The sequence below is a fragment of the Pygocentrus nattereri genome, chromosome 1 (genome assembly GCF_015220715.1).
Source record: "Pygocentrus nattereri isolate fPygNat1 chromosome 1, fPygNat1.pri, whole genome shotgun sequence".
NCBI lineage: Eukaryota > Metazoa > Chordata > Actinopteri > Characiformes > Serrasalmidae > Pygocentrus > Pygocentrus nattereri.
In genome coordinates, this window is record NC_051211.1 from 18,537,781 (window position 1) to 18,552,342 (window position 14,562).

General features: G+C 38.2%; 1 protein-coding gene across 2 annotated transcripts; it reads right to left on the reverse strand.

The window, feature by feature from the left end:
* Positions 1-78: 78 nt before the first annotated feature.
* pick1 (protein interacting with prkca 1) lies at positions 79-12,721 on the reverse strand. Of its 2 annotated transcripts, none has more exons than XM_037541464.1 (13): positions 12,546-12,721; positions 11,879-11,912; positions 10,911-11,022; positions 9,874-10,002; positions 8,932-8,998; positions 8,227-8,316; positions 7,341-7,394; positions 7,195-7,257; positions 6,406-6,539; positions 6,103-6,195; positions 5,543-5,593; positions 4,544-4,688; positions 79-1,868 (listed from the first exon to the last, which is right to left on the reverse strand). In XM_037541464.1, exons 2-13 carry the CDS (start codon positions 11,905-11,907, stop codon positions 1,609-1,611), a joined length of 1,227 nt encoding a protein of 408 aa, XP_037397361.1. In that variant the 5' UTR covers positions 11,908-11,912; positions 12,546-12,721; the 3' UTR covers positions 79-1,608. The 2 variants fall into 2 exon arrangements, with proteins under 2 accessions (XP_037397361.1, XP_017571526.1); XM_017716037.2 differs by having other exon boundaries at positions 11,879-11,958.
* Positions 12,722-14,562: the final 1,841 nt, after the last annotated feature.

A 14,562-nucleotide genomic window follows, 5' to 3' on the forward strand; every position in this document is an offset into this window, starting at 1 on the left:
CGTCAGTCGCCTACATATGGAATAAAAAGCCGCAACTCATGTACAGAAAGTGTGCTGAACTTTAAACAAGTCGACCCCTTTTTTGTTTGCAACAAATACTTTTAATGTATTTTTAATATACTTTCTGAAGTTACATAAATCTGTAGTACATTTTCCCATCATAGTAATGTCTCTGTAACATTCACAGACACACAAAAGGCTGATTAGAGGCTGAATCCCACACATTTTAAAGCACCCAAAACAAAAAGAGAACAAAACAGTGTAAAAATAACAGAGAAATCCATTACATAGACAAAGGTTTAAACTTATGGTCCTCCAGTGTTCATTAACTTAGGTTTTTTTTTTTTTCATAAAGCCATCCAGTCAAACAGTTTAGCACAGCACGTGACTGCTTTTGTAACTTTTCACTTTTTAGGTCCTCTTTAAGAAAGCGTTAAACATCATAATCAAATAAATAAATGCAGATAAATAAACATCCCTTCCATTTTAAATAGAGCATGTTTCAGTTTACAAGATCACTGCCGTTTATCCAAAAAGCCTTCCTACAAAATGTAACCAGACTTTAACATGAACTCCAGCCTGAACCGAACATACTTAGCTACATACTTCATTAGTTATTGGAAATAAACTCTTTGGGCCAGCAGATGTCCAGGAGTTGGATAGTGCAAGCCTGTTGTAGACAGCTACTCTACCACAGTGAGCAGAGAAACCACAGAAACGGAATTAAAACGTTTCACTTCCAAAGAAAACAAAAACGTAACCGGTAAAACTGAACAAAAATTTTGGAACTGAAAGTGTTTGTGAAATGTAAAACCACTGGTCTGGTCCAGAGTGCACCGCTATCTGCGTAGTGTGTGCAAAGAACGGGTCCATCTTTCAATGAAAAAATCAATTTCTGAATTCAGCAACAAAAAGAAATGTCAATTACCAATGATTTCAGATAACCATGCAAACAATGACTGTCAAACATGATCAGCTAACAAAGGGTGAACTCACTACTGTGGTTTCCCGTGAATATGTAATGCAGTGAAATCTGGGACTGAAGGCACCCAAACCACTAAGAACATCCTCAACTGTTCAGTCATACACACTCACTCACTCTTGATTTGTACTTAATGGGCAATATTATCAAAATATGTTCACTCTTCTATAGAATCTATTGCATAAATTCATTTTTAACTTTGTTTGGCCCAAGGGAGATGAATCCAACTCAAATCCAACTCCAAAACAGATTGAAGAAAGATGCTCAGAGAAGTTAAATATGTATAGTGAAAATCTAAGATAGTCCCTTGGGAGTTGATTTTATGAGGTAAAGTTTTAAATATAACATGCTCCAAAGAACCAAGTAACTACACTAATGGAAAATAAAAGATCTGCTGTGATTTTACCAAAGGAGTACAAATAAAGACGACTGTATCTCTTTGGAACAACAGTGTTGTTTTCCACATTCACTCAAGCACTTCCCTCCACAACAATATACACCATTCATTCACTGAGATACACTTACTCACTGACTCAGCTGTTAATTCACTCATTCACTCTGTAGGACAGGTTTATTCATCGGTTTCTCCACTTCATTCTCAGCCACTGTCCAGTTCTTTCCTTCACTCATTCATCATCTATCAGTTTCTCAGCCCCGTTCTCAGCTTGACCCGCGGAGCCGCCTCCCTCCCCCTTTTCCCTCTCTTCCTCCTCCTCTTCCTCATCATCCTCGTAGGACTGGCTCTGGCTGCTGTAGTTGATCATGGTGCGGGACAGGTCTACCTCAATTGGGAACACATCTGCCTCCTTCAGCACGGCGTAACACTCGTCATAGTAACGGGACATCCCAGACACAAACCTCTGAAGCTGGAACACGATGTCCTGAACTGGAAGTACATTTTAAAACAACAGTTCAGCAAATCTCAAATGTATTTAATATTGATTAAAATGTATTTAATCAAATATAGTTATTGATTGTTCATTTATGATGGTGTGTGCTGTTTTTTCATGGCACTCAGTGGAGAAGTTGGCAGTTTTCAATTAAAATGCATGGCTTAAGAGTTTGAAAAGGCATTATCTAACACCCCTTAATCATCAAACCGTTGCCCTACTGGTGTTGAATTATTAAGCAATCTGTTCATAGACTTGCTTATGGGGGTTCGGACACTGTATGAGACTGTTTAGGGATGTGTACTGTAGTATAGTACTTTGTCAACCACTGGAGGTTTGAGGTTGTGTTCATAAAAATACAAAGGAGAATATGTAGGCTAACAATTCAGTGATTGTGTTTGAACAAGACTGTAAAATAGGAGATATATATATAATTTTCCTACACACACAGACACACACACACACACACACACACAAGTCTTGGGCACCTAAGCACATTGTTTAAGACCCTTTATCTGTGCAGAAAGTGCATTTCTGCTAGTAAAATACTATATAACATTAAAATAAATACAAAAAACAAACAAAATAAATACTGACAATTTATTTATTCAGAAAAATGTGTTAGTATCCTGCTAGCTAGTTTGAAGAACAAAGTTGGGTTCCAGATTTTTTTTAGATTGGTTCTTCGATGCTCCCAGCCCTCACAAATTTGTAAAATTCCATCACCGGCGTATTTTCCCTAACATAAATTATTAAGTATGATACATTTACTGACCAAACCAGGTATTCCATGATTACTACAAATAATAGCAAACTGCCATGAGGAGAGGTTTGGAAATTACATGAACACACTGACATAAATAAAAACTACTTGTACTTACTGTAATATTAGCGTATATGCTTACAGACCAAACAAATAGCTTCCTCTTAGTTGCTTAAAACTTTTGCACATTGCTGTATATATTACATGACCCACTGCTCCTATGAAGCATGAGTGCCTCAACATTAGCATGTTGCTAAGAACGCATTGTTAAGGATGACAGAGTTCAGAAGTAGCACAACTTTATCGCTTACTAAGTTAAGGACTAGCTGATGTTAGCTAGATCCAGAAACACTGGAAGCAGTATATTTCGCTGACCGAGGCTGGCACACTGTCCACCGAGGACAAAAGGCCATGTGTAGAAACAGATAAGTTCTTATCCAAGTCCAGTGTTGTAACCCCCCCCCCCCCCCCCCTCCTGCCTCGGGGGGACTTCGCTGACAGGACTTCCTACAACCACAACAAACTACAGCTTGTACAAAATGCAGCAGCAAGAAGATTAATACACACTAGAAAACAAGATCATATTAAATCAGTTTTAGCATTCACTTGTTTTAATGCATCAAAGATCTGGAACATAATAATAAACCAACACACTTACTCATACTTTGTTTTAAAGCAAATTCAAAAAAAGTGAATGTACAACTTAAAATCACTTTGTTTCCTTTACCACTAGGCTGACAGAACAGATACCTACATGGCTTTGCACCGCATTTATGCTCATCTCATGCTTGTCTCAGCTTGTTTTAGCTTAGCTATAACCGGTTTCTTCTATTTGTAATTCTGTATGAGTGAGCTCACTTTGAAAGCAACACAGCCCAACAAATTGCTGTTAGCAGCTTCAGTATCATTATGGAGAGTATTATTTTACAGTGAACATTGGGATTCAGTTTATAAAGCCACTTTGCGCTCTAAGGGAACACTTCAGACTTCTTTCAGATCAGAGACAGTCTGGTCAGGAGAATGGATTCCTGGTCCCCCTTAAAATTGTGCAGTCCGAATAACATGCAACAGCTGTTTGCTCTTATTGCTGTATGCTTACATCACTGAAAACACTGATGCTAACATATGTTAATTTGCATATTCATGGTCAATGCAGATTTTTGTTGAGCCACCAGCAGACCATCTAAGTGAATACTGACAGAGAGGTTTTCCTAACCTAAAGACTGAAGAGCCTCTTAACTCTATATTTGCAGCAGGCTTCTCCTACAGTAATTAATTTTGTACAAACCAAGTAATGTAATTCCACAGAGCAGCCGGCTTAAACCAGGCAAAATAAAACATGCTCATGTTTGTGCTCAGAAACGTTGTTCTTGCTTAACTCTGTAATAACAGCATATAAATAACTTCGTGTTTAAATGATAAAATGGCTAAAGCTTACCATGTTAAGTCTGTCTATACTACTGTTATTGTGGCCTATTATTAAGCTATTAGGTCGGACAATGTTAAATTGCCTTTACTGTATTTAATAACAGATGTAATAACAATTTGAACATCATTTACAAACTTAAGTTTTCAGCATTACTAGATTTGAACCCCCTGTATAAACTGCAAACTTACTCAGCCTAAATTCCTAATTTAACAATACATGATGTCACATCACTCAGGTTTAAAACTGGAGAAAATTAAAGGTCAAGCTAAAACTGCCAAGAATCTTTTGATATGTTTGTTTTTAATTTCCACTGCAATTACTCCATGGAACACTGCAATAACTACAAACAAACGTGAATTAAACAACTGAGCCACGATTTCAAGAATGAGCGATAATGCAATAACGATTCTCTCCACCCACAATCCATCTTGGGTGCGCACTCAAATATTGAAGACAAGTGTGAAACTGCACTAACTCACCATGCTTCTGGTCCAGCAGCTCAATCTTCTCCAGGACATCTTTGCGCATTTTGGCAAAGCGTGAGCGAGCCTCCTGCCGACAGCGCAAGATAAGCCGGTACTCATAGTTTCCTGTGCTCACTCTGTATAGAGGCTCACCCAAAGCCTGCACAACACACACATGCGTGCACACCACAGATTAACAGGGCCACTTCAACCTTGAATTAAAGAATTCAGCACTTCAACTACTGCATCTTTACAAAGAGAATCATCCTTGAATCAGCTGAATCATCTATGAAAACAGTTTCCCCAATAAGAGCAGTGAGTCAGTGACTCTCAGTGCCCACATTATTCATTTTAAAATGTATCATCTGATAGCCACAAAATATTAAAGAAGTAATAACTTCACTTTTTCACAGATTCTGGAAAGGCTGGGACTGAAATGCTACACCTGTATGTACACCAGAAATGGCGGGAGGAAGGCACAATTTGGCCAAAAAAAAAACAAACAAACAAAAAAAAAAACAACCATCAAGCTTGTTAGTAAGGAAGTGAATAAGCATAAAGGCGTCAATACTAGAAGCACTTACATGGTAGTTCTGTGTGTATCTCTCTTGCTCCCTTTCAGAATTTAGATTTCCTTACCATGTAGCTCAAACACTTCACATTCAATAATTAATTAATCCTACATAATGAACCTATCCTGTGAAAATATTTAATTACTTTTCACAAAACTGTACACCATTTTAGTATGATGCCTAATCAAATTAAAGGTCTAAAATTACTTGAGCGAAACCCAGGCAAATAATCATTCTGTTATCTCTTCCTAATGACAACATGCTTAACTGTGTCATCGGGAACTCTCGGCCACAGATGAAGATGTGGTCAATTTAAGATCTGTGGTCAGGTTTGAACATTCATCCTATCATGAGTATAGAACTGTGTGAATAACCTTTATCTACAAAAAGATTAATTATACTGATTTAATTAATAAGAATAAATAAAATATGAGAAACTCACGATGCAGCTGTACTCCTCATCATCCATCTCCTTTACCTTCAGACAATATGACTAACACACACACACAAAGCACAAGAAACACATGAAAACGTATTGTTTTTTATCTCTACTCTAAAATGGTTTAGCCCTTAAAACTATAAAAGATACATGCAAGGGCTAACACTAAATCTTCACACATAACTACCTAACTTACACTGACTGATACTGAATAGTTCATTGTAGATACTAAATATTTATAGTAGGTAATGAATAATTCATAAGAGATGCTCAATAATCCCTAGCAGACACTGAATAATGCATAGTTGTTACTAAATAATTCACAGTAAAAACTGAATAATACATAAATACTAAGTAGATCATAGTAGACACTGAATAAAGTAGACACTGTATAGTTCATAGAAGATACTGAACAGTTCCTATTAGCTACTGAATAATTCATATTAGATACAGAATAATTCAAAGCGGTTACTGAATAACAAGCTTTGGATATATAATGAGTATTCACTATTCCCTTTGATTTGAGCTCTTGGTCCTTTGGCACTCGTTGTCAAACTTCTTACCAGATACTCAAACTTGACATCCAAGTATTTGCGGATGGTCAGCCTGGTGTCAGGAATGGCCTTATGCAGGTAGGTGTTTAAATCATGCAGCATCTAGTCACAGGACAGGGAAAACACAGTTAGAAAGCAGATCTTCCATCCTTTTCTGTCCTTAGCAAGTCGGAGCTGACCAGAGGAGGTTGTGTAATATAATGTGTTGGATCTGACTGGCCAACTGATTCAGGATAAAGGATCTGTGCAATTTCCCACAAGTCCCACACACAGCCCACACTGAAAGGTCCGAGCCTAGTCAAAGTTTCTCACAGGTTTTATGGTCTTGAGGAGCTGAATGCCATATTTCTCAATGTTACGATGAGCTTCTGCGAATTTGACAAAGGCCTCGCTCGCCGCAGCCTGCGGCTCTCTTACTCCAATGACTGAGAACACGTCCCCAAAAGCTGAGAGAAAGAGAGAAGAATTCAAATTTAGACATATTATCATGTACAGTGCTATGAAAGTCAGAGACCACCTTTCATTTATTTTATTTCCAGTCAAAATGACTATTTACGAAAAGGTATTTCCCAATAGACACTTCTGAGAAGAAATAAGCCCGTACACTTGCATAAGGAGAGAGGAGGTTTTAGAGAAAACATGACTCCTAATAGACCTTGTAGACCACCACAACAGTCAATACCAGATAAACAGTACTTAAAGCTTTCATCTTTAACAGATCAAGCTTTATTCTTGCTTCAGACTGAAAGATTTAATACCACCCAAAGATTTAATACCCAACGCATATCACTCCATACCACTCAATGTGTTTGGAATGACTAGCATTAAAAGAAGCACAAATTGCAACCAACTTCTCAGACTAAACTTTAGAGTTGTGGAAAAACATCTCTGCAGATTTCCTTAGAAAGCTAAAAGCAAGTTTCCTGAAAAGAATGGAAGCTGTAATAAAGCTTTTTTTTTTTTTTTACTTTTTTCCTCTTGTCACTAAAAACATATTTTGACTGAAGATTAAATAAACAAAGGGTGGGGTCATTGTTTTGCACAGTACTATACACCACCCCTCTGCAAGAAATGTTTCCCATTAGTCGTGTGATGCCTCACCTCTGTGAGTCTGTGACAGTTCAAAGAAAGCTCTGAGCAACCTCTTACTGTGCTCCATCAACCCTGTACACATACAATCGAGAGAGAGAAATCATGTTTAAGTGTAAAAAAAAAATCCATTATTAACCAATTAAAGTATTTTTTACCTTTGTAAAGTTCTGCAGTTTTTTCTAGTTCTTCCAGTCTCTTTACAAGCCCATCTAAATGAACAAAAATATGAACATCTATAAATCACATCACCTTTGTGCAACATTTTATAGCCAACTGACTACCATTTTTCCCCATAAACATCTTTAAACCCTGCAACCCCAGCCTTCCTACAGAACATTACTAACTAGTTTAACCAACTGATAGAGCTGATTAGCAATATAAACCTAGCTTTACCTAGCGTACGAAGTTCAAATGTGCAACTTTGAGAACATTTAGCAACAGAATGCATCATAATTATACCAGGCTGTTAAATGTAGTACAAACCTATTTACATGTAACAGGACTACAGTATGAGCAAATGTATAATTTAGCTTTTTCAGTCATAAATTGTGTCTGGCTTTGCAAGCTGACTGATCAGGATAAACAACAGCAAATAATCTAGTCTAATCAAAGGTGCTGGAGCTCAATTCCAGTGCGATCCAGCCCAATTTAACCCCTGGGTGTCCATCAATATAGCCTCACATAACGCAAATGTGTGAAAGGGGCAGCATCCAAGCCACAATGTACAGAAAATGGGGAATTAACTTTTAATGAGAAGCACACTGTAATGAGGATGATCTAGTGATTGTGGTTCTAACTCTACAATTTTCCGACCCCAAGATGCAAAATGAAAACTACTTACAATTGTAAACAGTACTTTTTAAAAATATCTGTTCTTTTGAACATTGATTCATACACTGGCATGAATTTGAATATCTTGAATACTTCAAGCAGAAGCCTTTGAATCAATATGTCTTGGACATTTGAAATGCATCCAATTAGAAACCTCTATACCTTTAGCTAGTAGTGTACATTTACATGCATCATCTATGAAGTAGTTACCGTTGCAGAGAATGGCTCTGCTAAGTCCAAGTGCGTCTGCGGTTCCTGAGCTCATGTTCTCCACCAGACGATGCTTCACCTTCTTCAGCACTGAGAGGAAACATACACAGCTTTACCCACATATACATACACAAAACCACTTTCAATCCTGCAGAATTTAACATTAGACACTCTCTTATATTAGGCTCATATTACTCAGCACTTAAGCTTCCCCTGAGGTTTTCTGTCATTACCTCATTCTTTGTAAATTACTGCTGTGATGGGATTATAGTAGGGTAATACATATTTACAACAGAAATTCTGTTAACATCTTGAATTATACTTGAAATAGGACAATACATATCAGCTTGATTTAACCCACAGAAAAAACAAACACTTTTTCAAGTGCCTCCAATACTCTTTTCTTTTTTTTTTTCTAACCAACATTTCAACTCACAAAGGATTAACATAACCTGGGGTCATTTCTATGGTTTGTTTTCTAGCAGGTAAAAGACACTGGAATCTTAGCTAAAGCAGCGCAGTTCTTAAAAAATGACTGAGGTGACAGATTTAAATGTGACTAAATCCGGTGAAGTTCTCCAGTAAAATAACACTACCCAACCTCATGTTTAACTAATGCCACCATTTTGTTCCTCAATCTCATGCATGCACTCTCTCAAGACACACACCTCTTTGTTTCAACCATGTCCCATTTCTCTCTCTTACCTATATCCAGAGACTTGCCCTGCTTAGGGTCAGCCTGCAGCTTATTATAGTGAATCACAGCTTCACCCTGCAAAAATAGAAAGAAACTGCATTAACAAGATTTGGTTTACCTCCTTTTTTTAAAGGCAAATTCAATTCTGTCTAAATTTCAGGTGTGGTTATGAATTTATACACAATTTCACTTCTGTTCCTTGAAGCACGAGTGTAGCATGAACAGTTCTGTGCAAATGTCAGAGACCACCCAGCTATGTATTTCTTTTTCGGTCTAAACAGCCATCAAGTACAAGCTATTCATCTTTCAGGTTTAAGACAAAAAGCAAGTACTCTTCTTTTTCTAATTCTTGACAGTTACACATCCTTACAGACCCACGGGGTTGAGTGGTTTTCTTACAGTGGAAGCACAGACAGAAACACCTGTGATTATTTTTTCTCAAAGCAAAAGTAGAGCTTGATTTCTCCTCTCTCTCAAAGATAAAAGCTTTAAGTGCTGTTTATCTGATGATAACAGTTTGGTGGTCTACTAGGCCCTGCTCAGTTGTTACGAATCCCACGTTGCCTTTCTTTTAATGTTAACGTCTGTTCAAAAGGGAATAAAGTCACTGAGGGTTTTGGGAGTTTCTGAGTTACAGGTGCACAAATTCCATTCTGACAGGATTAATATTATAGCCATAAAATAGTGGTTGTTATTACAGGTTTTGTTGTTTTCCGTTACATAAATTTGTCCTTTTTTTTTTTTTTTTTTTGGTGACACTGAAAAATGAATAACGTCTGGGTGGTCTCTGACTTTTGCACAGCGTCTGAATAACATTTCAGTTTTCCAAACATAGATCACATCTCTCAAACTACATTTAATACATCAAAAGGTCAACAGAAACTGCATTATACCACAATACCCTGGTTTCATTCATCTCTGGGAAAAAATGTGCTCACACTTCACTCTACCTGCACAGCCTGGATCATCTTGGCCACTTCCACTTTAGTCTTGCCCTTCACTGTTTTTCCATTCACACCTGTGATCTCATCTCCTGCTGCCAGTGTTCCTTCCAGCGCTGCCGGTGTGTTATCAAACACCTGACCCACATCCACAAAACACACAAAGGCACATAAACTAACACACTGATTCCCCCTTGCACTTGATAAATGATAAAAACTCATATTTCTGTTATGCATCACATTTCGCCATCAGTCCAAATACAACAATTTACTAAAGGCCACATCTTAGTTTAAACATCAAAAGTGAACATAAGCATCACATCAGCAGAGAAAAAAGGGGTGAGGGTAATCGACGGAAGTCCAGGCAATTGTATTCTGCTTGCTAATAAATAAATGTGGCGCAATGGTGTAAACACGCCTTTTGCTCTCGTTGTGCTGTCCAATATGCGCAAGAGAGATAAAAGGTTCAGATAAACCGCACGGAGTGGAGAACGCTGAATTGACAAATGTACTCTCACTTGCACATTTTAATGTTGTCAATTACTAAGCCACTATATAAATATTGTGAACATCCAAGTTCTTGGTTGGAATAAAGTTGTGAGAAATGTCAGCGGTTGTTGTCCGTGATCATGACCATAACTAGCATTGCGCATTTCTTACGCACTGTTGAACAACTCCAGTTTTTCCATTGTTTCTAAACGCTGGAATCCAGGTTTTGCCCTTAACCGAAAAAAAGAGACTACATGTATCAGTCCTGCACAGTATTTAATAACTCATTTATCATATGTTTTCCAAACTCTATTTCATGGTGCCAGATGAAATTTAAGTTTGCATGGATAAGTCTTGCTTCTGTTCTAGAAAGGAAATTTACTATTTATCTAGTTTTTATGCATTTTGAACCGTTCTTTCAAAAAAAATCTGAAGCACTAAGCAAATTACATACACAGCAGTCTTTGGAATTCAGCAATACTGCAAAAACTCAAAGCCAATATTGTTGTACCAATTCTGGCACTGTACTGTGAATGATAAATTTGCCCAGCACTAACCTGTACAATATAGAGACAGGGACAGTACTGTGCGCCTCCCCCTATACTGATCCCAATCAGGTTCTGTGCATCTTTCTTCAAGGTCACTGTGCCAGGAACAATGGGGATCCCACTGCAGGGGGAAGCACAACACAGTCTTATCAACGAACATGACTATTGTTTTACTTAGAGGTGCAGAGAAGCCAAAGCAATAGTGTTGTTTTCTTTCTTGCAGCAACATGGCCTGAACTGGAAGAAGTGATCATGCAATGTCATGCAGCAATGAGAACTTACTAGTGGTACAAAAGGAAGCAAATATTTATGTATATAACAAAACTCTACAGAAGAATCACAAAATGTTTCACAAATGAAATACCACATATCACATCCATAAACCATTAAGAAAAAGACTTTGAAAATCTATTAAGTGACCTTTATTAGTCCCACAACGGGGAAATTTCACCTCCGCATTTAACCCATCCGTGAAGTGAAACACCACATACACACTAGTGAGCACACACACACTAGGGGCAGTGAGCACACTTGCCTGGAGCGGAGGGCAGCCCAATCCGCAGCGCCCGGGGAGCAGTTGGGGGTTAGGTGTCTTGCTCAAGGACACCTCAGTCATGTGCCGTCGGCTCTGGGGATCGAACCGGCGACCTTCCGGTCACGAGGCTGGCTCCCTAACATCTAGCCCATAACTGCCCCCCAATTACATATGTAATATGTAAATCACCATACTCTACAGAATGCACCATCTATTTTGACATAGTATGAAAAATATTAAACCATAAAATGTGTGCTAAAGTTGGGGAACATTTACATTTTAATTATTTGCAAAATGTAAATTCAACAAATAAACTGAGTTTTGCAGACAATTGTCATATAAAGCACCACAGGGATAATGTCTTCAGTGATTTTACTTTAAAAATCAATACAAGCTATTTGACTTGGGTGTTCAAATTGTTGTCTATGACTGCAGCACTTACAGTTTATCTTCCTCCAGCTCGTAGTCCATGATGTCTGTAAACATGCCAGGAATGGTCAGTCTTCTTAAAATGACTGTAGGCTGTGAATCACAATCAAACTTTTAATAAGACCCTAAGATCAGCTCTTTTCTCATCAGTACAGGCTACAGCACAGCTGAGCACAATGAGGCTCCACTCGCCAGCAAAGGCCAGTAAACACTGAAAACAGCACACCTGCCGCCGAATAACTACCAGCCATCTGAACCTGTTAGTTTCCTTCGTCTATGCATCATCACAGTCATGCCAGACAACCGTCTCTGATGAAGTCAGGAGATCCCCATGGGGATTCATTTCAACAGGATTATTACAGAAAACTCGACAGACTCTTAAGGTGGAACGGTAGGTTCTAATAAATGGCGCAGCACTCCGCCACTTCTGGCACCTGCAGGCGTTCTACCGTAGCTATTTAAGATGGAACGGGAAAGTCGAGTAAAACGCATATTTTAGCTGCGTGAACTGTAAAGAATGACTTTTTAAAATAAGGACGTTATATCTGTATTTGGCATCCCGGAGTCAGATAGGCACACACGCCATGTCGAGGCTGACTCTACAGCTCGAGCGGTGTTTACCGAGTCTACCGAGGGCAGAGCGAGTTAGTCCGGCAGGCGCGCTGCAGCTCCAGTCTTACCGCAAAGGCAGCCTGGCGGCGTGTCGCGATGCGGCAGGTAGAAAATGTACTGTTATCAGATAAACCGGGGAGAAGACCGCAGAGCCATCATCCAAATTCATCAGAATCCGCTCGATATTCGCTCCAGATGGGCCATCTTCAGCACAGCGGGCCGAGCTGCTGCGGGCGGTACTTCCGGTACGTCGCCGGAAACGCTACTTGTTGAGTCGGCAGTGTGTTTTTTAATATCAGTAGTTTTATTACCAGATTAATTTTATCGCTATGAAAAATAAATAATAATAATAAATAAATAGTATTGTAACGCGTCAACTGAAGAGGTTTCACGCTGGTATAATATGTCCCATAGATTTAAAAAAAAAAAAAAAAAAAAAAAAAAAAATATATATATATATATATATATATATATATATATATATATATATATATATATATACATATGAACAATTCGACATTGATACGTTTTATTCCAAAGTATTACATTTTATCCATATTTCTTCTCTGTGATATTTTCCCCAATATTCTTTAAGTCAAACAATGTATGAATTTACTTCCATTATAACAGAAAAGATTAAAAAGATCTGCTCCTAAAAAATGGGCCAAGCCCATTCATTTTTAAAATATTCTTAATAACGAAGCATTTGTCAATAAATTAGCACAAATTAAAATAGTAGATAATAGAGAAAGTGTTGATTTCTTTAAAAGTCTTTGTGGATCAACTTGTAGACAGACTTGTACAGAGAGTCTATATTGTCCTGCTAAGCACTGATGGCAGTTAAAAACTTGCCAGTTGCCAAGCTAGTTTGTTTTTAATGTGAGACCAAATATTCTCTATATTTTTTACACATGAGTGTATAATCAAAAATACCTAGCACATCTACCTTTCATACTATCCTATCCTACAATAGCCCTGTTTTGCGTACAGACAACAGTGGTGCTGGTTGTTTGCAAACGCAGGTTAACAAGTTGTGCAGCATAACCTGCAGTGTCAACCGTTATAATCAACACTGACAGTGACAGACGATGTGAGGGAATTTTCACGTGGTTTTTAGTTCAGTTTTAATTTCTCGTAGTCTCTTTAGGTCACCGAAATATTACAGCGTAGTGATAAATCACTTTGTGAAACGGTCACAGGCGCTTGAATGATAGCGATTCAAAACGCAGCCAGCAGATGGCGTCTTCATTTCCCTGACTGTGGCAGGGTATAGTACTGTGGACTGGACGGATAGACAGACAGACAGACGGACAGACAGATAGCTATATACTTTATTGATCCCGAAGGAAATTTAGCAACGCCAGCTACACACTAGTTTACTACACTGCAATAGGAATTATATGAATCTTACAGAAATTACTGTAGTGTTACTGCAGGTCTTTTTTTGTAGTGGGAATATTTTCCGTCCAGGAAATCCCTCCGCTGTTCGGGCCTGCGTGCTTCCTGCTGGCAGAGGCTGTGCAGGTGAACACAAACAAAGTCACCGAGCTCAGATTTTAGTGTGGGGGTGGGTATCTGAACCTCGCATAAAATATATGAAACTCTCATAAGAAAGAAAATGATATCACAAAAATGTTACCAAAATAGCGACGACAAAACGAGTTTATGAAGAATGACGTATGTACACCCGAAATCAATCGTTTGAAATGGCTCGCCACGTGATCACGTGATGCGTTGTTGGTATTTTGATTGACTGCTTTATGAAACGTCTTTGACATCAAATGTATGTAGCCGCTATGCCTGTGATTAAAAAAGCTGAGTTGCAGTGACCACGGGTCTCCCCGAGTCTGCGTGGGTTTCCTCCCATAGTCCAAAGACACGCAGTCAGGCCGTTTGGACATCATAACAAGATTATAACAAGTATGTCCTCAATAAACAGCCTGCTGGAATCGTCTGGTTTGTGTGTGATGTTACCAAAAGAACATTGACTAAGGTTTTACTTACATATTGCATACTTATTTTCTTTTTTTTTTTTGTATGTTTTTTATTATTATTATTATTTTATTATTGCAGAAATGTGTTTAC